Source organism: Blastomyces dermatitidis, assembly GCF_000003525.1.
Source record: "Blastomyces dermatitidis ER-3 genomic scaffold supercont1.1, whole genome shotgun sequence".
Lineage (NCBI taxonomy): Eukaryota > Fungi > Ascomycota > Eurotiomycetes > Onygenales > Ajellomycetaceae > Blastomyces > Blastomyces dermatitidis.
The window spans coordinates 2,833,086-2,855,323 of NW_025544774.1; the positions used below are offsets into that span (position 1 = coordinate 2,833,086).

General features: G+C 43.2%; 6 protein-coding genes, 2 non-coding genes and 1 pseudogene across 9 annotated transcripts in view; 3 read left to right on the forward strand and 6 right to left on the reverse strand.

Annotated features, from left to right (window-relative positions):
• BDCG_16116 (sterol carrier protein 2) overlaps positions 1 to 1,276 on the reverse strand; it is a gene marked incomplete at its 3' end in the record, with an annotated part of 3,093 nt that extends 1,817 nt beyond the window's left edge. The window contains exon 1 of the mRNA XM_045425382.1: positions 6 to 1,276. Coding sequence (XP_045279144.1) covers positions 6 to 474 — 469 coding nt within the window. The 5' untranslated portion in view covers positions 475 to 1,276. The remainder of the gene's footprint in view (positions 1 to 5) is intronic.
• A 16-nt stretch (positions 1,277 to 1,292) lies between these two features.
• On the reverse strand, positions 1,293 to 3,693 carry BDCG_16117 (uncharacterized protein). The gene is made up of 3 exons (XM_045425383.1): positions 3,145 to 3,693; positions 2,751 to 3,070; positions 1,293 to 2,639 (listed from the first exon to the last, which is right to left on the reverse strand). The coding sequence occupies exons 1-3, from the start codon at positions 3,575 to 3,577 to the stop codon at positions 2,166 to 2,168; spliced, it is 1,227 nt and encodes a 408-aa protein (XP_045279145.1). The 5' UTR covers positions 3,578 to 3,693; the 3' UTR covers positions 1,293 to 2,165.
• A 103-nt stretch (positions 3,694 to 3,796) lies between these two features.
• On the forward strand, positions 3,797 to 3,868 carry BDCG_16118. Its single transcript has one exon. It is a non-coding gene; the product is annotated as a tRNA-Gly (tRNA).
• Positions 3,869 to 3,967: 99 nt separating this feature from the next.
• Positions 3,968 to 4,039, forward strand: BDCG_16119. The gene has a single exon. It is a non-coding gene; the product is annotated as a tRNA-Gly (tRNA).
• A 909-nt stretch (positions 4,040 to 4,948) lies between these two features.
• Positions 4,949 to 7,803, reverse strand: BDCG_00378 (uncharacterized protein; the record flags this gene model as incomplete). The annotated part of the gene is made up of 8 exons (XM_045415894.1): positions 4,949 to 5,614; positions 5,639 to 6,061; positions 6,140 to 6,220; positions 6,315 to 6,531; positions 6,620 to 6,942; positions 7,002 to 7,251; positions 7,308 to 7,574; positions 7,733 to 7,803. The coding sequence occupies 8 exons, from the start codon at positions 7,801 to 7,803 to the stop codon at positions 4,949 to 4,951; spliced, it is 2,298 nt and encodes a 765-aa protein (XP_045271733.1).
• Positions 7,804 to 8,088: 285 nt separating this feature from the next.
• On the forward strand, positions 8,089 to 12,157 carry BDCG_00379 (pH-response regulator protein palA/RIM20). Its single transcript, XM_045415895.1, has 7 exons — positions 8,089 to 8,411; positions 8,535 to 8,772; positions 8,881 to 8,935; positions 9,020 to 9,914; positions 9,986 to 10,560; positions 10,638 to 11,043; positions 11,149 to 12,157. Exons 1-7 carry the CDS (start codon positions 8,404 to 8,406, stop codon positions 11,732 to 11,734), a joined length of 2,763 nt encoding a protein of 920 aa, XP_045271734.1. The 5' UTR covers positions 8,089 to 8,403; the 3' UTR covers positions 11,735 to 12,157.
• Positions 11,894 to 15,636, reverse strand: BDCG_00380 (positive sulfur transcription regulator METR). Its single transcript, XM_045415896.1, has 2 exons — positions 14,706 to 15,636; positions 11,894 to 14,062 (listed from the first exon to the last, which is right to left on the reverse strand). The coding sequence occupies exons 1-2, from the start codon at positions 15,007 to 15,009 to the stop codon at positions 13,464 to 13,466; spliced, it is 903 nt and encodes a 300-aa protein (XP_045271735.1). The 5' UTR covers positions 15,010 to 15,636; the 3' UTR covers positions 11,894 to 13,463.
• Positions 15,637 to 20,610: 4,974 nt separating this feature from the next.
• Positions 20,611 to 20,699, reverse strand: BDCG_16120 (annotated as a pseudogene). The gene has a single exon. The product of its transcript is annotated as a tRNA-OTHER (tRNA).
• Positions 20,700 to 20,759: 60 nt separating this feature from the next.
• BDCG_00381 (uncharacterized protein) lies at positions 20,760 to 21,529 on the reverse strand (the record flags this gene model as incomplete). Its single annotated transcript, XM_045415897.1, has 1 exon — positions 20,760 to 21,529. One exon carries the CDS (start codon positions 21,527 to 21,529, stop codon positions 20,993 to 20,995), a length of 537 nt encoding a protein of 178 aa, XP_045271736.1. The 3' UTR covers positions 20,760 to 20,992.
• Between the last annotated feature and the right edge of the window lie 709 nt (positions 21,530 to 22,238).

The following is a 22,238-nucleotide window of genomic DNA, read 5'->3' on the forward strand; positions in this document are numbered from 1 at the left end:
CCCACTTCCAAACATCTGCGCCGCGCCAGGGGCATTAGTGACGCCGCGAGTCTCCGCCATCATGTCACCAAAGAGTCCGGTGGGGTTCGCGCGGTCATTGAAGTTCGCCTGGAGGCTGCCCGGGTTCATCTTCTCAAAGCCCACAACGAGCACGCAGTCCGCAGCGCCGTGCCCGACCATCGTCCGCGCCATGGCCAGGCCCGTAGACCCCGTGGAGCAGTTGTTGTTGACGTTATAGATAGGGATGCTGGTGAGGCCGAATTGGTAGAAGACACGCTGGCCGCAGGTAGAGTCTCCGTAGCAGTAGCACGCCACGCCCTGGTCGACGTCGTCGTAGCTGATCTGGGCGTCCAACATGGCCTTGACGCCGGCCTCGAAGCCGAGCTCGTGATAGTCGACTTTACCGCGAGGTTTGATGAACTTGGTCATGCCCACGCCGAGGACGTAGGCGGGACCGGCTTGTTTTTTGGCCATCTTTATTTGTTTGTATAGTGTTTGTATAGTGTAATTTGTTTATGTGCTGGTTACTTACAAGGGGGGGGTTTCCCTTGTTGAATGGATGAAAACAAGAACAATGAAGTTTTAAATGAAAGAGAGGTTAACTAACTAGTTAGCTGTAAGACAGCAAATAATTAACGGGGATGAAGGAAAGAAGAGAGCGGCGGGTATTTATGTACTTATGTACAGCGTATGTCTGCGGGGATATATAGCTAGCTAGCCGTCTCCCTTGTCCCCGTTACGCTGGAAGCTGTTGCTGGTTGGTTGCGGGGAGTTTGGGAGTTTGGTTGAGCCCGACGAAGTTCCCTCGGTGCCTCGGAACGGGGGTCGCAGGTTAGCGCATATGTCGCACATGAAAAACTCCTGGTCAATCACAGTGATCGTTGGAACAACTGGAACTGGGAAGTCAAAACTACTCTTGCGAGAATAGTGGGAAAGGAAGGATATCTCGAGAGTGAGACTGGGAACTGTACAAGAGAATTTTGCACTGGCTTCCTCGGTGCCCTGGTTTTTTTGATTTACAGAATTACAGGCAATATTCAATACATCAAACCCCAACACCACCAGTGATGAAGACATACATGAGGCATGCAGGGCTGCAGCCGTCCATGATCAGATCCTCAAATACTCTGACTGGTTATGATACTAAGCTAATAAACTCTCCAGTAGAGAGCAATGGCGACTAGCTATTGCCCATGCTTTCATTAAAAATGCATCACTGCTTATTCTGGACAAGCCTACAAATGATCTTGGTAATAAAGCAGCTGCCCAGATTCAACATAACATGCTATAAGGTGCACTAGAGGTCAAACAGCCATTGTGATATGATATTGTGAGTCGTCTCTATTATCAGAATTTGGCTACTCCTCCACAACTAATGTTTATTCTAGGCATGACACCAACCTTATGAAGGATGCAGACAAGATCATTGTCATTGACAGTGGTAAAGCAGTCAAGGAAGGGAATCATCAACACTTATGCGTAGGGAAGCTCATTACTACAGGCTACATATGGCAAGATGTAATTAACATCTTATCCCAAAACCATATTCACACACTGACATCTAAAGCCTGGGGACAATGCTGGTGACATGGAAATCCCTTGATGCATATAGGTCAGACCATCACATTTTCTTTAGAATGACCTTTATTTCCCAGCTGGCCATCCCTTCTTCTCAAAACTTCCAGTGCTTCCAGTGAATGGTCTCTGATTCTTGCTGCTCATTTCTGTTGTTTGCCTAAATAGTCTTTCCAAGCGCCAGGATAATTGGGTGAGGTATTCATGGAATCACCATCTCACCGTCCCCCTTTCATCTTTCGCTCCATCACGCCCCGGCGTTTGCGGCCGAGCCAGAAGGAGGGGTTCTGGCCAATCCGGCCTTAGATGGAAGGCCCCAGGACGTGGAGAAGTTAGTGAACGCCTCCCATCAGTTTAGCATATGCTTAGCTGCGTGGTCAATAACATGGTTTCTGAAGCCAGCTTTGTTCTCAATGCATAGAGTGTGCCCCAATTAGTTCCCGCAGTCATGTCGAGATTCCAGACTACCCCGTAATTGAAAAGTTCTCAAACCCAATCTTCAGCTCCGGAGCCTTTCCACCGGCGATTTGTTGAGAGATAAGTAGCCCAGCAAACACTTTGGGCGACATATCCGGTTCATAAAAAAACCATCAAGCTACCACGCTATCAAGCCAGCCGCCGATTTTCAAAGAGACGATGCGCCCCATTTCCGCAGCGCCATCACTTCTCACCCACACCTCTTCCATGTCACGAAGTATCTGATCCATATATTCCCCAGCGGCGCTAAGTGCAATAATGATAGCAATTGCACGATGAATGGCAAGTAGTTTTGCAGAAGGTGGATCAATTGTAAGGTTTGGTGAGAGAAGCAGGGTTCTTGTAACTGGAAGATTGTAGAGTTGGGAAAGCACCCGACTGGACGAATGTATTGTATAAGTATTTTGAGGGTGGTTTGACGAATCCATGGCTTCAAAAGAGATCTCGAAAAGACCAAATTGGGTATGAACACTTTTTGACAAGGTGATAGCATTGGTTGGATGATCAATACCCGACCCTTCAATCAGAGGAATGACACCTGGGTCAAACATGCTGAGAACTGACAGGGCGGTTTTCTTAGATTCGCTCTAACAGTTGAAAAGGAGTTGGTTAGAAGATGGCAACACCGCATTTCATAGTAATATTAGGTAAGGGGCAAAGGATGTGAAATATTCAGTGAAAAAGGTTCGCAAACATACCAACTGCAGCTCTCCATCAATAAACTTTGCTGACAGTATGGAATGGGGTATAATGTGCGCAACCTCGAGTTCATCAACATCGCCTCTTCCGAAACTCAGTGGCTGATCATCGTCATCCTTTGGGTTCGCATGAAGCCGATCCCTGGTCTTAGCTTCATGTAGATTGAATGCCTGTGTGACTACACATCGGTTATGGTCTCGAATTAAACAATCGCGGCGAAGAGTTGACAGTCTCGCAGGTGCTCCAACAACATTCCCAAGTGAAGGAGCTGACAATGCAGCTGGGGTTGGCTGTGGTGTCTTTGACCCTGCTGCCTTCACTACAACATGGGCCAAGTCAAGTCAACAAGAATATCACACACAAAGAACCACCAGATCGATGTGATTCACATACATGGCAGGAAAAAGTTTTGGAAAAGATATTCTGCAAATGAATCCACTACCCCTTCTACCTTTTTTTTTAGAGATGGCGAAGCAGTCTGGCCATTGAAGCCATGAAAATGTGATAGACCATGTTCAAAGGTTGGTGGTGGTCTGTTTTGGTTTGAGATATCATTATCAATAAAGATAAAGAATTGCTTTAAAAATGTATCCTTTGACTGGCAATGCTCATATGTCAGGCGCACCAGGGTGACAGTCTTGTAATGATTCTTTCTCTGCAAAGGTTCGCAATGCTCCATCAGCTGATCAAAGATGATCTCGGCATCCACTCGTTCTGAAGCAGTCAAAGATATGAGAGAAAAGTTAAGGGTTTGTTCTAGTGATGTCTGGTGGCGATGGTGAGCCGCAGGCTGGCCCTGCACACTGAGGGGTATATCATATGACATGTTTTGTTTTGCAAGGCTCTTTGAAGCGCAAGAGAGCCTTTTTTAAAGTGATTATTATTAGAAACCTTGAGGAGTAGTAGTAGTAGTAGTAGTAGTAGTAGTAGTAGTAGTAGTAGCATAACTGAGATGCATTCACTCCTGGTGGTCCAGCACCGCTATACCATCCGCCCAAATCCGAGCTTTTGGGTTAGAGAGTTGGAGAAACTCCCAATCAAAGTAGCTCCAGTGGTCCAATGGTCAGGATTCTTGCCTTCCAAGCAAGAGGTCCGTGTTCGATTCACGGCTGGTGCAAAACTAGGATTTCTTATTTTAGTCCATTTTTTTATTTTTCTTATCCATTTCTTTTTGCTTTTCAAACCGTTCTTTTGAAGAAGATTTCCAATCAATACAGCTCCAGTGGTCCAATGGTCAGGATTCTTGCCTTCCAAGCAAGAGGTCCGTGTTCGATTCACGGCTGGTGCAGAATATACAGTTTCAAAAAGACAATTCAACTGATAATTCCCACACGAATTATATCAGAAAATTCTGAACTCATTCAACTCAGTTTTTTGAGTTGAATAACTTTTTTCTGACCTGAGAACCTGTTCTTTCAGGCAACAACCAGAGACTCAAGAAATTCATGATGCAGATCAAGAAGTTATAAATATTGAATTAATAGATATGAGAGATGCAGAGGAACTTTTATTTTTTTATTTCTATATATATATATATATATATAGATAAAGAGGGGGATTCTAATACACCAAGAGATTGAAGCTACAAATATATTCATTCTTGATGAAAAGTAATGTTGTGGTGATAATGAGAAAGTCCACTCCACTTAGAGACCCTGACATGCCTCACTAACCTTGATTAGTAGACTACCGCTATAAGGGCCGTACATTCGAAGTGAACAAATACGATCGATTCCATAGAGCACATACCAAGTGGGAGCGGAAAGCTAGCACGGTGGAGATCAACCCATCAATTCGAGGCTCATGAGGGTAGTTCTCAGGATTGTGAGAAGTGTGGAAAAGTACCGGATGAACCGCTGAGAAAAGACTACATTCCTGAAGAGCCTCGCAGTAAACTACTGAGTGAAGTTCTGGCCTCCGTAATTGGCGGGGGGGACATTTGGATGGAGTAGATGGAGATCCGAATGCTCGCCGTTATAAGAAGATTCGGCGCAGCTAGAGTGCTACAGTTTGTCGATCATATTATTGCTCTGATTTTATTACTATGACTCGTTATTAGATATCTTGGCTACGAGTGGTCATTGTGGCCTTCTCACAAAACCAATAATTATGCGATCAGATATTAGCATGTTCACGCTTGACCTCGGTTTGTAAGACACAGTTTAAAGAGAGAAACAAAGAAACATCTAATATTTAGTTATGGGAGGGGTAGGCCAAGAGCTGGTAAAGGTAAGCAGGAGACAGTTCCATGCACTCTTTCCGCGTGGTTCAGTAGTCCCGATTTTGATATCAGCTTTTCCCCGCAAACTTGGCACTCACAGTGCATGTCATTTGGGAACGGCTTGATATGTTTGTTGACGAAGTGTCGGCTGAGGGACCCGGGGTTCTTGTACATTCTCAGGCGTTCGCCTTCTGGCAGTCTAGCATTACCAAGACAAATGAAGCATATCTTTGGTCTCTCTTCTGGAGATTTGACGCAAACAGAAGCGACGGCTCGAGAAAAAGTATCGTCACTCTTATCTGAAGGGGTAGACTTCTGTCTCTTAGGCAGGGGGGCAGCAGGTAGTATATCAACAGCATTGACAGGGTGTTTTTGCGACGCACCAGGCCGCGAGGGAGCACCCTCTTCCGCATCACAGACTGCAATCACTGCATTGATTGCGGCAATTCGGCGTTCGTATTCTTTCTTGACCGTCGTACCCGGCATAGTCAGGATACTGTCAATAAGTGTCATATGCTGCAACGCACCCATAACTTCTTTGTCAACAACTTTCCCGGCAAGCTGCTGCTCACTGTTGATCACTGGCTGCTCGTTCTTGTACTGCTCCAGATTCTCACGAATCAGGCGGTGCTTTTGCCGTCTCTTCTTGTTTCATAGTTGCTTCACTGAGCGATCATACTGCTCATCTGCATGATCAAATTTCTGATGTAACTTTTTCACACTTTTCTCTTGAGACTCCCTCCGCTTGCGGACGGTTCTGGAAAGAGAGGCGCTCTGTGGATTATCACCCAACTCTTGTTGTAATGCGGCCTGGGCATTTTCATAGGTGCGCATCTTAATGTCTTGAATCCGCTTTTTCGCTTGCTTCCTGTCTTCCAGGGCACACACGCGGGGAATATCATTGATGCAGCTCGAATCCTCAAGCCGGTAGGGTCTGCGAGGGTCAATGGACCGACTCATCGAGCAGGCAAACTGGATGAGCTGTTTCTCAGCGGGCAAGCCCCGGACAATTGCCTGAGCATCTACGTGGATACCCACACTGTAGTGCCGGACAAAAGTATCAATGCTGGCGTGCTGCAGCATCACGTTCTGCAATTCATTCAATACATCCGCTAGTTGAGAGGAATGTATTAGCCAAAAATTCTATAATCGCAATGGGTCACTCACGACTATCGTTGAACGCTTTTGCTGCACCGTATCGAAGACAATATGGCTTCGCGGCTTCCGCAAAGCCCGTAATCTCACCACCTCATTTCATTCTGTAACTCAACCATCCCCTAGAAAGTTCCTCTTCCGGTGCGATTCAAATCCCATCAGCCTCTCGCAGTGCCTGGCAGAACACATGCTGATCGAGAAGTTCGTCCTTGAGCTTCAGTTCCTGCTCACCAAGGCCATGTAGGACCCGAAGGCTATACAATTTCTCGGGACAATCCGTCACAGGGCCGTCTTTGGACAGACTTTTAAATGCGCCAATTCTAAACAGCATGCCCAGCAGGAAAACATGAGGACTGAGGACCAACGTGGGATCAAAGATAATTTCTGGAATCGGGAACGTGTCTCTGATTGAAAATGATAAGTAAAAGAGCGCTGAGAGGCATGTGGCTGAAGGAGGCAGAAGGAAAGACTTTAGTGAGGGGGTGTTCTTACGACTCTTTTTCGCCAAGAAATGATTTTGTGAATTCCGGTCTCAGGTAGATGAAAAGTCGAGGACGCCCTCCCTTCGGATCCCGAATTAATGTCAACTTGAGATCCACGAAGCGAAGTTTCAGTAGCGCCCCGGGACGGCTACCGGTGATAGCGGCCAGCTGGCAGAAAAGGAGGAGTTGTATACGGTACCAGCCACAAAGGAAAGTCATCTCTGTCGTGGTCAGGATCACTCGGGCAAACTCAGCCACATCCTCGATAAACATGGTCGCTTTCGGTCGCTTTTTGAGGGAAAGATTCTTCTCCGTCGCAACTATCGCGTGCACCTATGGGACGTTATTCGCGTACAATCCATGGCGATATCGATACCCAATCGGGATCTTACATCACGGATCTTAACTTGAATATCTTTGCTGAGGCCATGTCCAACCTCGGCCTTGTAGATTAGATGCCACCACTTCCAGAATGCGTCGAGTGAGCTTTTGGTTTTCAGTCCCGGGGTACGACGTCCATCCTTCCCCCGTCGTTGGTCACACCGCCAGGAAAAGAGAGCCTTAAGGAAGCGGACTGTCTCCTCAGTCTCAGAGAGACAGGGCAGACATTCCACCGGATCGCGCTTTGCGCCTTTACAGAACCTAGAACAATCAGCGACCCAAGTCCTGTATGCGGGGATGCTGCAGTGATGTCCCACCTATCCCAGAAATCTTGCGCCTCATCCAACCTCTCTTGAGTTTTCGGGCTATAGCGTTTCTGTCGGAGCTGGGAGACATCCAGAGACTCGGCCTCCTGGAGGTAGTATTCTGGTGAAAGTTGTTCCTCTTCATCTTCCAGTGCCAGTTCATCTTCGGACTCGTCGTCTGACTCGGACTCGGGTTCGCTGCTATAGTCAAAGTCGCTAGGTGCGGTGGAGGAATCAGAGTCGGAGGCGTTGTTCAAGAAGATCTTGGGCAGGCCTGAGCTAGTGTCACTCTCATCGTCGGAGAGAACAGGACACGGAGAAGCAGGGCATGGCGGCGGAACGCAGTGAGCGATCGAAGAGGAGGCAGGAGGGGCAAGGAGGAGACGAAGCACGAGAGAATGATCGAGGTTGATATTATTTCACTTGGAGCAAGTCACCCGTTGGAAACGCAGACCTGGGCCTGGAGGAGTTGCTGGAGAGCGAGGGAGGACTGTCGGTCGGGAGCCATGGTGGTCGATATTTATGGGAACTCAGGGAAGCAGAACGGTCAACAGGGGAGACAAAAATGGCTCCCCTCCCCCAGGAGGTTTGACTGAGGGGTTGAACGAGGAGGATGGCATGCGGCATGAATGGAACATGGAACATCGGCGGTCGATCAATAATCCGATGGGGGGTTGTTGGGCTTTGACACACGTGATGCCAAGACGGCCTCGGTGAGCGAGCGGCCTAAAAACGGCGTCAAAAGCGGCTGTTTCTGGCCTCCCATTCACCGTGTCATGCATATATCTAGTTATTTTATTCTAATAATTAAGAGTGTACTCCGTATAGGTTAATATAATTGTAATATAGAATACAAGCATCAAACGCTTAATCTTCACATTATACTTTGATGCATTTTTTGTGTGAGAAAGAACTTTTGAGATGAACCTTCATAGTTTGATTGTCAAAAGTTGCATATCGCAGCCTGATGTTTGACAAGATTCAACATTAACCTTAGACAGTCAAAGCAGTGAGGAGAGCAGCTTCAACAAGAAGTGCATTTCTTTCCATACACCCTTTTACAAATGAAGCTATACCAGCCACAGAGACATAGAATAGAAAATAAATCATGGCATCGTAAGTGCCCGCGCTCGATTGAGGTCCCCTCTCCGCTACCCTCTCTACCCCCCTCTACTCCCTCCTCCTCCTCCTCTAAACACTCTAAACACCAGCTAACAAAAAAAAAATATATATATACAGAAACATCCTCCCCCTCCCTCTTCGCCGCAGCCACCCCATCTCCCTCTCCACCGCCATAAAGCAATACATCTCGAACAAATATGACCAGCGGCCCGAGATGTTTGCTGAGGACCTCCTGATCATCGATAGGCTACGGACGGATGCGATTAACGTCCAAGAACCGCATATTAGTGGCATCAGTCGGCTGGTGACATATGCGGCGCAGTTGAAGTGGTTGGGGGGGAAGTTTCCGATTGATGTATGTGTTTTGTTTGTATTTCTAGTGATTGTGGAGTTGTCCCTGGGCTCAGGGGGTTGGGGGAGTCGACGTTTTACTGATATGATTGAATTGATGCGCGACGTGTAGGTCGGCGTGGATTTTTCGTGGTATCCGGCTCTTGGATTTAATACGTCGAGGCCGAGTGAGTTATTCGTATTTTTTTCTTCTTCTTAACGCTTTTGCGTCTGCTCCTGTTAAATACTAAAACGTAATTGAGCATTCATAGTCTCCCAGAACAACCTCCGCTTCGAGCTCGCCAACATCCTTTTCAACCTCGCCGCCCTCTACTCCCAACTCGCCGTCTCCCTAAACAGCACAACCCCGGAAAACCTAAAAACAGCCTGTAAATACCTCTGCAACGCTGCCGGCGTCCTCGTCCACCTACGCACAGACATCCTGCCTGACCTCCGCTCCTCCCCACCAGAAGACATGGACGAGATGACCCTGCGCAGCCTCGAAGAGCTCCTTCTCGCGCAGGCGCAGGAATGCTTCTGGCAAAAGGCCGTCAAGGACGGGCTGAAAGATGCCTCCATAGCCCGCCTTGCGGCGAAGGTGTCAGACCTCTACGCGAACGCCGGCGACTACGGCATCAAATCCGACACCATCAACACCGAGTGGATCCACCACATGACAGCCAAGCACCATCATTTCGCCGCGGCGGCGCAATATCGGCAGTCGCGCGACTGTCTGGAGAAGCAGAAGTATGGCGAGGAGATTGCGCGCCTGCGCGATAGCGCGATGTGTGTGAACGAGGCGTTGAAGGGGGCCAAGTGGATTAACCGGGTGGTGCTGGGGGACCTGAACGGGCTGAAGGCGCGTGTGACGGAGGATTTGAAGCGGGCGGAACGCGATAATGATATGATCTATTTGTTTCCAGTGCCGCCCAAGTCGGAGCTGAAGCTGCTGGATCGCGCGAGTATGGTTGCTGCGAAGGCGCCGGTGGAGGTGACGGATGCGCTCTCGATGATTGGGGAAGGGCTGCCGTTGGGGAGGCCCTTGTTTGCTAAGTTGGTGCCGTATGCGGTGCATGTTGCGGCGAGTATTTACGCGGAGAGGAGAGATAGGCTTGTGCAGCAGGAGATTACGGGCGGAGTGGAGGAAATGACCGCTAAGCTTAGGGGGTATGTCATAATAATACTAATACGGACGTATCGTATAGTGATGTTCCATTGGCTAACTAATATCGATGTAGGCTGCTTCAATCCCTCAATCTCCCGGGCTCACTACAGGCTCTTGAAAAACCCCTAGGTCTTCCACCATCACTACTATCCCACGCTGAAGAGGTACGCCAACAGGACGGCCTAAACCGGCTCCGGCTCTCTCTGAAGGACATCGCAAAACTCAAAGAAAACGACAAGACCATATACACCGAGGGCGTCGAACTGCTCATGGCCGAACGGGACGAAGACGACCGCGCCCGCGCCAAATACGGCACGGATCGATGGACGCGCGAGCCGTCCGAAGTCGCCGGCAAGAAACTATACACGCAGGCAAAGGATATCGAGGGCTACCTGGCGTCTGCGGCGAACAGTGACAAGCTCGTTGAGGAGAAGTTGCGGGAGACGGAGAAGGTGTTGCGGCTCCTCACGGGGACGAATCGGGATATCGAGGCGTTTGTGCCGAGTAGTCGCAAGGCGACTATCACCGAGGCGGTTGAGAGGGAGGCCGGGAGGTTGAGGGGGTGTTTGAATGAGGTGAGCAGGTTGGAGAGTCGGAGGAGGAGGAGGGTTGAGGCGCTGAGGGAGAAGGCGAGGGGGGATAGTATTCGTATGTGATTTTCCCCCCTTTCCTCCTGTTATTTTTATTTTGAGGTTATACCTCCATTTCGCTAACTGCTATAATAGACGCCGCCCTCCTCAAAGAAACAGGCCGTCTTGAACGTGAGTTTCCCATGCAGCGCATCGAAGCCAGCCAGTTCGAAGACCTCTTTGCAGAGCGTCTGAAACAATATGATGAGGATCGCAAGTTGCTCCTGGAAGAGGAAGAGAAAGCCCAATCGGCGATAGCGGAGCAGTTGCGCGAGGCGAATCGGGCCTTCGTAAATGCGCGCCGGGGCGATTCGTCGACGAAAGAACGCGAGAAGGCGTTGCAGGAGTTGGAGAATGGGTATGTGCGGTATAAGGAGATTATTGGAAATGTGGAGGTTGGGCGGAAGTTTTATAACGATTTGGCGAAGTTGGTGGGGCGGTTTCGGGAGGATTGTAGGGGATTTGTTAGTGGAAGGAGGGTGGAGGCTGGGGAGTTGGAGACGTGAGTTGTTCTTCACCTTTTGTCCTCTTTTTTTCGTTTTCAATTCTTTTCGCTTTCTGGGTGCTTTATTGGTATGTGAAGTGACTAACAAAGGCGATGAAATAGGGACATTACGAATACCACTGCAATGGCTTCGCTGAGCATTTCACAGAAGCAGAAACAACATCCATTCTCTCCACAAGCCGCACCTACAACTTCACCCCCAGCAGCCATAGCAGCAGCAAATACAGCCATCCAACATGAGCAGCAGCAAAAGCAGCAGCACCAGCACCACCAATCCCCACCGTTCCACCACCACCGTCAACCCATTCAAACCCCTCGCCAAAAATCGCCGCTGAAATCCACCCGCTCCTGGACACCAAGCCACACCCCCTTTACCCCATCAACCACCACCTCCTCCTCCCCTTCATCACAACAACCAGCAGCACCAGCACCATCACCAGCACCACAACCACAACCACAACCCCCAGAAAGCCCCCTCGCCGCCCCACAACCAACCCGCACCTCCATAATCCCACCACCAAGCACCATGCCCGTGGGAGGCATGTGGTCACCGGAGATGGGGATCAAGTTTGGACCGCCGGCGTCACATGCGCAGATGAATGTGCCGGGGCAGGCGGAGGAGGGGCAGCAGATGCAGATGCCGATGCCTGGGAGGTGGGATGCGAGTCTGGGGGTTAGGTTTTCGTAGGGGTGTTTTGTTTTGTTTTGTGGGATTTTATGGATGGGGCCCCGTATGTTATATGAGGCATGGGTGGGGGGGGGGTGTTTCTTTGATTGAAATCTTTAGCGGGTTTTCCATTTTTACGTAGTGATGTTTATGTTTCATTTTTTCATAGTTTGTATAGCGATTTAGACCGGAAACCCCTCTTGCATTCTGTTCTATATAAGCGGGAAGGGTAGTTAACTATTTTATTTCTTTCCCCCCTCCCTTTTTTTTTTCCTTATAAATAAACCTTTTTCCATTCCACACTTGCGGGAACCCAAGCATAGAAGGGTCAAAGTCAAGATGATTAAAATCTAAACTATACACAAACATTGATTGACCTGGAGATAATTAATCAATCATATGACATCTAAATTATCCTGAGCAATGAATGACATTCCGGTTTCCACTCACTTTAGGCCAGAGACGGAGTAGCTTGAGAAAATGACCAGTGTAATCAAATCATGAAAATCTGCTGTTTGGGAAAAGGGGGCCTAGCTGGCGGCCTTCTCGCCCAAACTACAGACATGAAGCCTCAGGGGGCAGTGATACTATGGGTTTTGACGGGATCTAGCTATATCTATATACCCTCTCCTTTTAAGAGAAAGTGAAACTTATAGATGTGTGTGTGTGTGTGTGTGTATAATTCCATTTCAAGGAACTGACTGGCCCCTAGGAAAATGATGATGAGGAAAAAACAGAATCTAAAACCAGGTAAGACAGTTTTAAAATCAAAAGAGAGACCGCAAGAATATAATATATACATAAATAACAGAGAAACCCAACGCGCATCCTCGAAAATGAGAATGTGGAAAGCGAATGAATATATGTATAATGAAGAGATAACTGTATATATATATGTATGAGAAACAAAGGAGAAATACAAGAACAAGAACAAGAACAAGAATAACATGACAAAACTAAGACAAAATACCTCCCATCCCTCATGTATATATAGAACAAAACATCCCTCCCGTGACCTGTGAAAGACACACCACCCCGCCCATAGATAACAAAAAATAATATATTTCAAGAAAAAAACATATTCCCTCTTTCAAACCAAGAATAGAACCATGTCAAATATTAAATCATCTACGGATGCATATATATATATATATGCGACACAACAATAGGACATAGGCACTCCCCCCCCGCCCCCGCCCCCACTCTCTCTTTCTCATACCCGGGAACGTCTTCCCTTCCTCACTTCGGAGAGAGGTGGAGGAGGGAAGTCTCGATCCCAGATATTTTGACCGGCGTCTCGATGGACGAATAGATGAATCCAACGGAATTCTCACTCTCTCCCTCTTTATTTCTTCATCTTCTTCCTTATTCTTTTAAAATATTCCACGCGGTACTAGGGGAAAGGGGCTGGTGGGTGGTGGGTGGCGGAGAGCCGGTGCTTGGCATATCGGCAATATATAGAGTAGACTTGGTTGCTAAGAGGAAAATATGGCAGGTAATCAAAAAAGGAATCTTCAAGCGGAATGCGCGCGTCCCAAAACGCCCCAAAAGGAAGTGGTAGAGAAGGCAGAAAGTGACTGGAGCACTTATAAATTGCGTTAAAACGTGACAGGACGTGGCATGACATGACACATTCCAAGGCGGCCGTGAACGCATTGATGGTTGACGGCAAGCGTTTGCTGTGCGTGTCGAGTTTTTAGCAAGACCGTAAACAAAACGAAGATTTTAAAACTTTTCGTCACTTCTATTACTACGCCGCTCTCGTCTCAACATTGCCTGATGGTTTTTGTTGTTCTTGCTGATGCGCCGCCTCGGTGCTGGCGCGGTACTTATCGAACATGCCTGCAATATCACCATCGCCAAGGGCACCGCCATTCTTTTCCGTGATGAGATTCTTCAGCCACCGGTTCTCCATCTCGAGCTGGGTGATGCGCGCTTCAAGCGCCGCGTTCTTGGCCGTGACGTCCTTGACGGTGCGTTCCATGTTCTTTTCGCGTTCCTTTTTCTTGATGCGAAAGCGGGCGCTGGCGGCTGTGTTGCGGCGTCGTTTATCTTCTTCCTGTGCGAGACGTGCGGCTTCATCAATGCTTTGGCTTCCGGGTGTCATAGCGTCTTGTTTCCGTTTGGTGCCTTGATTCATATGTGTCGATGTTGCTGTGGACGGGGATGGTGAAGGGTTTGATGGAGACATCGCCGGGGCGGGCTGCGATGTGATCAAACGATCGAGGTTGCCGTGGGGTAACGGAGTTCCATTGTGATTGGAGCCTTGTGGTTGAGATGGATAGGCAGGTGTCTGCAGGGGCAGCATTGGCGAAGGATAACCAGTCGTGTAGTTGGGGAGGTTGAAGTCTGGATCATTCTCATTAGCCTGCCTGTCAAACCAGGTGGTTACGAAAGCGCATCCATCCAATTCACTCCCCCCGCAACAGCAGAACAAGCAAAAAAAGCGGGGAGAGTCCAGGGAAGTTCCTATTTCAAACTACAAGACTCTCTCAAGCAATCCACCATTGGATAGATGGATGATGGAACAACCAGACGCAGCTGTCACGTGGCAGTGTGTGCTGTGTGAGCGCCAGCATGTGCTTCCCGCGTCTTGCAGCGGGTAGAAGCCATAAAAGGAGCTTAGGCTTCCACACCATGCGCTGATCGCGCGCAGCAAGGATAGAAACTAGGTATGAGAGCAGCCAGACTAGGGGTTGTGGAGGAGAAGAAGAGCAGGGCTGTGTGGGGTGCCATCCGTGTGATAGGGCAGAGCTAGCGGCAACGGGGAGAAGTGGAAAAGCATTGCAAAATCGCCCAGTCGTGCATCGAATACCCCAGAGGAATAGCCGTGGATAGGCTGAGACTATCAAAATGGGGAAAAAATACACAGCAAGTGTATTTACCATTGATGACTCAAAAGTGCTGGGCGAGGGAATATATCGGAGGTCTGCAAAAAACCGCGAAAAAGAAAAGAAAAGATGATAACGACGTAGTAGACAAAATAACTCACCATTAAGCATATCAATGTATTTTACACTTTTCCCATCACCTGAAACCGTTGTCGATGAGTCCTTATTACTCCGCATATCGGTTCCTTCACCGTCAAACTTCACGGGCATGTCCACTGGCAGATCGCCTACGGGATCGAAGTCGAGGAATTCTGCATTCGTGAACAGGGCCAATTCCGCATCGACGTCGAATAGAGCCTGCTGCTCCTGTTCCTGCTGTGCCAGGTCATACGGAGATGGAATGGTATTGAGGTCGTTTAGGTATTGCGAGAAATTAGGCGCCCGCCGCCCGTTATAGCCTGACATGACTCTCTTCTGGTGACAGATCGAGCCCCCCAGAAATATGAACTCCCCCTGCAACGAAAGAGTGGCTTCTGTTTACACTTCTTGTTTTCTGAGTTTCCCCAATAATATCTTAACACGCTCTGTATATATGCGTTGTACGGATTGCTCTGGGGCGTTGAACGGAGATGGGGAAATAACTGGATTGGATAGCGTCGTGGTTCGAGAGCCGACTGGGGAAGGTTGGCTGGCGGTATCCGGCGATATATTGCGATATACTGCGGGGGTTGGGTTGGATGAAGGGCGTGGTTATTTGGCGAGAGAGAGAGTACGAGAGGGAAACAGGTGAGATAAGTGGGCGGGTAAGTGGTTTTGGGAGGCGTGGGCTTTTGTGTGACAGCCGAGAGGTCGGGTTCAGACGCCGCCAAAGTTCCGGCGTGGGGTGGATGAAGCCAGACTCGGCGCTATCTTTGTCATCACACTGCGTGGGATGTTTCCTTCCTCTCTGCAGGAATTAGAAAAGTCGGTAAGCCCCCCGATCTCGTTATGTAAGTACGGAGGGCGCTATCAAAAGAATTGCACTGGCAAAAAGACAGCTAGACAGTGTCACAAATCTTGGCAGAAATTCACACTGTAATTTATACTGAATATGATTATTCATTGTCTTCACTGCTATCTTTTTAATGTGTAATCTGCCTGCCAATCTCACCTCACAGGCAGATGAGTATTCTATTTCTTCATCTGCTCATGCTGTCTTTCTTCTCTATATTCATTATCATTTTCTAACTCTATAATCTTTATTAATCATGTTAAATTTTTGTAAGAATAGTATGTTTAATGCTACTACTTCTCTGAGTTATTCAGTTAGATTTAAGAGCATCTCTAAGTCATTTATTATGAAGTATAATATGTGATAGTTCAGGATTAAATCCATGTTCAATTGCATGTTTATATATACAGTTGATTTGACTCTTTAAGATCTGAGTGATTTTCATGATTTCAGCATTTAACTTGTTAAAATAGAGTGATTTAAGAGTCACTATAAGAGCTCTTATAGTCAGACAATCTTATATAAATAGAATACAGAGTGATTAGAAGCTAAATATAATTACTTATTAAAACATAGTAGTATTTCTTAGCTATATTAATTAAATCTGAGTAGTGTAATTCTTTTGATAGTATTCTTTATAGAGTAGATCTTATAAGACTCTATATTAACATCAGACAGACCTTGCTAGCTTAAAATACTGTGACAGATTGTAACAGTCTGATAGATAAGTAGAATTGATTTGCAATTGATAATTTATTAAATAAATTATAATAGTATAACTTTTTAAATTAAACTGTATTAATATAAAAGTATTAATAACTTTTATCAATTGTAAGAGATTCACACTAAATAAATCAGTATTAAGATATAGATCTTATATAATAAAAGTAAAAAATATTAGAGAAGAAAAAAAGAGAAAGTATAAGAATCAGTTATTATTATTATTATTATTCTTCAATTATAGATGTATACAGTCAGAGACTATAATATTTACCTGAAAACTTTTAATTCTTAGAGCTTTTCTAATATCTATAAAGTTAACTATTATATATTTATCAATTTCAGATATACAAAATCAGAAAATTTCAGCTCAGAATATAAAAACTCTTTATAAATTACAGTATTTTAGCATCTTCTAATACTTTGAAATTATTTAGAAATATCATGACAAAAGAAAAGAGAACAGAGTCTTAAAGAGAGATATATTAAATAATATAACAGACTGTGTCTGATTATTATATAGACTATTTCCTTACACTTCATAGATTCCGCTGAAAGCTCCGATTCTCAGTCATTCTCAATCATCAATTCTCAGCTGAAAAACTCACAGAATTTCTATTCTTCTGTCTCAAAGCTTCATCATGTACACACTGTATATATGTATAAATATTCACTTTAATCACTGATTTTCATACTTTCTCTTTCTTTTTCTTCTTTAATATTTTTCACTTTGTTATATAAGACTTATTAATATTATACTGATCTATTCAGCATAGGCCTCTTACACTTAAAAAATGTTCTTTATCTTCTTATTAGAAATGATTGCTCACTGAGATATTCAAATATATAACAATATATAAGAAATAGAGAAACAGTTAAATAGTTAAATAGACACTGAGTTCTCAGATAGAAGCTTGCTTATCAGTCACTCTGACTCTGTAACAAGATCTTATGAAGAGAGTAAGATCTTATAAAGAGAATATCAGTGAAAAATCTAAGAGTTTTAATATCTCAGATGTATGAGATATTTATATAATTATACTTTTTCAGATTTCACAGATATCATATATCTGATAAATGATATAATCATGTCTAATAATAATATAAGAGAACTTTTAAATACAAATATAGAAGTGATATCATAGTAGCTCTAAGTAATATTGAAATTACAACAGCAATAGATAGCTGATATGCATGTAACTCAACAAGTTCAATATAAGAAAATTCAATAATTAACTTAATAAGAAACTTATGCAATTTCAACATCTGCAGAATTAAATATAAAAGCATTGAAAGAATACTTAGATACTTCTATACATTTTAATATCTTCAATCTCACTCTCTACTTATTATGAGGAATGAAAATACTTACAAAACTGAGTGTAAATGAAGATATTATCAGTTCATTAATCAATCAAGATTGATATATCAATGAATGATTAAAGAATCATATAAAACAGAAGTTTTATTCATAAATAAAAGCATATGAATTAGTGTTGCAAACATCTAATAATATTATTAAATATCTTGATATTCTGTTCTAAGACACTGCTATGTAATAGAAAGTGTTAGATTGATTACAAAGTATCTGACAGAGAAACACTTCTCTTACAACATTCATTTCTGACTTTGATATCAAGATTCTAGAAGTAGATGATCAATCTTGAGAGAATTGAATGAAGATTAGTATGCTTAAGAAGATATTAACTTTCAAACTCTTACAGACTCTTGTAAGTGTAGACAAAGACTAGACTTATGAAGGTTTTTATATACAACTTCAGATATTGAATGACTGTCTTATCAAGCTCAAGAGTATACAGAACAGTGACAGAGAACATTATACTTATACACTTACACTGAAGAATAATAATAATGCAGATGTCATGAATTGAGTAGACTTGAATATCTATACATAAGTAAGAGTCTTTACTATCTAAACAGGCTTCTGAGTTTCTGAGATCACTTTTGAAGAAGTTGCTGATTAATATTAATGAGAAGTATGTATCAACTGTAACTGATCAGAACATATTACTTTCAACTATCAATCAGCTTATATATTCTCTTACTTGAAGAATGAATCAGTATCTGTCTACATCAATCACATTGCAGTGAAGAAAAATTTAGAAGATAATTATGAAAATACTCTGATAAAACAGAGAAAAGATTAGCTTCTGTTCAAATTCACAAACAGAAGCTTGAAGAGATTGAATGATAATAATTTAAAAAGAAAATAATAATAAACACAATTCTTGTATCTACTGTGATCAATAATGTGTATAATATGAAAGTTATGATAGATAGTGATCTATGTTATTATACAATGATGTAACAATAAGTACTCGCAGGCGATTATTCAGATGTTTGCAGCTTGGCATGATATATACTGTTAACTACTAGAAGTATTCATAGTAGAAAGATAAAATGTAGAGATTAAATGTATAATAGTATTCAAGCTGAGTTGTGAATAGTATTTGTGAACTTCAGTCTATATAGTTATATGTAGTCAAGAGCTGCTAGCTCTATTAACTATATAAGAGATAAAAATAGAGATAAAGAATCTGTGAGAAGTGAGATTTCTTACATATCTCTTCCTCTCTAAGACTTTGTCTGTGAAGTCTTTCACTGAGTGACTTTATAGAATCAGCTCAGCACTGCAGTGATACTTACTATAAACTCTTCATATCTATAAAAAATCTCAGTAAGAAAAAATTTCTTATTATTATAAAGAGAAAAGAGTCTGTTACTCAGTTTCTTATTCTGTGAGATTCTTTATATTCTATAGATTCTTCTCTGACTATTATACAGATTTATTTCACATCTTTTATACAGAAGAGTTTCAGTTGACTCTCAATCATTTTCATAAGATTCTTATGTGATTATTATATAGATTTATCTCATAGATGAATCACTCTCTGTGAGATCACTCTCATTAAAGAGAAGTATTTACAAGTTAATCTTTCACTTATTCTCATGAATCATTGTTCTTTGACACTGTAGAATTGTGAGAAATTTTCCATTCTTTCACCAACTCTGTAGAATTGTAGAATTAAGATATCCGCGGCCTGCAATCACTCTTTGTGCAAGCAAACCTCTCTAGAGGTATAAATACCTCAGATCTGTTCACAGAATTTTATCTTCTTTTTTCTTTTTCTGTAACAGCTCTCATTCTCACAAACTATGAGTATTCTCATTCATTTATGAAGTGTTTTCACTCAGATGACAGAGAGAGAGTGTTTCTGACAATATTTATATATTGATTCAAGAACTTCTCAAGAATAAAAATTTTTTCAATTTCAATATCTTTATAAACAATATCTGACTGCTGCTGAGCTTCTTATAAGCATCTCTGTAACTTCTCTGATCACTTTTTATTAGCTAATGAAGTAGAAACACTGTTACTCATAACTATATCTTTATTTCTCTCAGTCTTATCATCACATCTGATCTTCAGGTCAGCAGTTAATCTCATATCTTTCTCAGATCAGTCTCTGACTCTAAGTAGTATAGTTCTTCTCTTTACTGTAAGTCTTCTTATAAGTAATTTCTTATAGATTCTAGCTGACAGTTCTTATGAAGCTTCTGATATTATCAGTATCTTCTACAGCTTTACAGATTTACAATCATCTTCTCTCTATCTACACAATCTCTGATCAGACATATGTAAATATATCTAGATTTTCTATCAATGATTCTCACACTGCAGCGCATTTTCATAATCTCATTATTAATGAGAGATAAGTTCTCAGATATCTATAAAATTCAGATAATTAAGATAATGTGAATACTATGAATTTATAATAGAAGTTGATCTGAATAGATGAGCTCTCTCTTTATATCTTAATTATTTTCAGACTGAATACTTCAACACAACTGAGAAAGCAGACACAGCTTTATAAGAAGTATCTGATTATATATATAAATAGTCAGTTCTCAAGATTCTGCTATAACTGTATATACTCTGATATTCAGCTTCTCTGAAGTCTGTACATTTCTGACAGTCTTTATATTAAATGCAACAATTATCTGTATTATAGATATAATACTCTCTGCTTCTTTGAAGAGAGAAATTAATTATTATTATTATTATTATTCTTTCATTATACTCATATACAAGCGGAGCTTATGATGAGTCCTTGCGTGATGTTAAATACAGGCCAAGTGTTGATTATACAGAAGGAAATACAGGTGTTGAGACCACATCAAGATAACAAGAACATAGGAAATACAAAGAAGTGACAATTAGATACATGCGATAATAACTTCCCAGCCCAGGAACATAGAGCGATTTTATTGGAGCGATTTGTACACCTCTGTATTTATTAGGAACCTGAGATGCTTGAGTTCCGGATTTAATGTATCCCCTGCGGGTTTCGAACCCACGCGCCTTGGTTTCCCACGCCAAGGTGCTACCAGGTGGCCGCATTAACCATTCGGCCACCGGGGCGAGAGAAATTGATAGTTATGAGAAGATTGAGTGTCATGAGTATTGAGAATGTGAATGTGAGTTTTCTTTGTTTTTTCTTTATTAGTCTCTAAATTGTGTTCACAGTTCTGTTTGTTTTCTTGTTTTTTAACTTTAATAAGAGTATGATTTCTTCTTCTCTTATATACACTGCAGACTGTTCATCTCAGTAGAAATTCATTATCTTATAGACTAGAGCTTACAAATGACAGTGTTAATGTCTTTATTATAATCAGATTCTTAGTGAAGACTGTGTCATTCTGACTTATCAGAATTCACAGTATGAAAGTCATGTCTTCAAGCAGACAAGTCAACCGCTCCACCACGAACTCGCTCGATTTTTCGAATAAGAACCCGCCGATAGATCCATCGAAAAGCCCTTGATCATACGAGCATTCTGACCCCATCGCCGACCGCATACCCTGTGTGGTGGTGGAGTTATCCAGCCAAATGTGAACCGGACGTTGTTCGAAACTCCTGTGTGGGATTATCCCCCATTCTCCCCTACCACACCACAACCCCGGGCCAAAGTGCCATACAAATTGTAAGGTGAAGAGACCTAGCCATATGCACCAATCTTCTCGATTTTGGAAGATCCCCGATCTGTAGTTGTGGAGATATCCGAGAAGCGATCTCCGCGAAAACCCTGTCCATCTTTGATGTTCCAAAACACCAATGCCAAGTCTCACCCTCGTACCGCCCTTCCCAATCTGGCCCACCCCCGGCAGAAAAATACAAAAAGATACCTCAGCGATAATATCAAGCACATAATCAACAGACTCTTCTGAAGTGCAACCTTCACAGTCTGTCATCAGTGTATCTAGACTTTGACACCAAGTCTCACCCTTGTACTACCCCTCTCAATCTGGCTCATCTCTGACAGAATAATACAAAAAGATACCTCAGTAACAGCATTTAATACATAATCAGCAGACAATGAGTCAACAGCATATCAACAACTATAAAATCAGTATATCTCAAGATCTGACTGAGCCTTTGATCCCTGCACAGTGAGATATATTAAATCTAGCTTTAATATCTCAATATTCAATAGATTCTGCAAGGGATTGAGAACAGCAACACTAGATTTCTATTGAATTTGAGAATTAACTCTATATTGATATAATCATTAACAAAGTCTTCTATTTTGAGATATAAATAACCAGTTCCTCTACATCTCACTGACAATATTTATATTATTATATAGAAACAGACTTATATTCTCTATAATATCAAGACTCTGAAGAGAGAAAGTCTTGATAGAAGATATATAGTAGTGTATATCTTAGCAGTTTCTATCTCATTCTTCTGCAGCAGTTAATGCAAAAAAAAGATCTTAGAAATAGTTTTTTACTTCTCTTGAAAAAGTAAGGTGTTTTTCTCTGAGTTTTATATAATATTCTTACAAAGAATAAAAAACAGAGCTGTTTTCTGTTATAATTTCATATTCTTTTAAGTAAGAATTACTTTTCCAGTGACTGAAGAGCTTTTATTAATACTTAATTCTTTTTTACACTCTTT

Bases quoted from the DNA above. Each gene is read 5' to 3' on its own strand.
- BDCG_16117 (XM_045425383.1), bottom strand. From the start codon at position 3,577: ATGTCATATGATATACCCCTCAGTGTGCAGGGCCAGCCTGCGGCTCAC. The intron at 3,071-3,144 runs GTATGTGAATCA...CCCATGTTGTAG, and splicing joins CCAAAACTTTTTCCTGCCAT to TGAAGGCAGCAGGGTCAAAG. The intron at 2,640-2,750 runs GTATGTTTGCGA...TTCAACTGTTAG, and splicing joins TTGATGGAGAGCTGCAGTTG to AGCGAATCTAAGAAAACCGC.
- BDCG_00380 (XM_045415896.1), bottom strand. From the start codon at position 15,009: ATGTCAGGCTATAACGGGCGGCGGGCGCCTAATTTCTCGCAATACCTA. The intron at 14,063-14,705 runs GTGAGTTATTTT...AGAATGATCCAG, and splicing joins ATACATTGATATGCTTAATG to ACTTCAACCTCCCCAACTAC.
- BDCG_00379 (XM_045415895.1), top strand. The intron at 8,773-8,880 runs GTATGTGTTTTG...CGCGACGTGTAG, and splicing joins GGGGGAAGTTTCCGATTGAT to GTCGGCGTGGATTTTTCGTG. The intron at 10,561-10,637 runs GTATGTGATTTT...CTGCTATAATAG, and splicing joins GGCGAGGGGGGATAGTATTC to ACGCCGCCCTCCTCAAAGAA.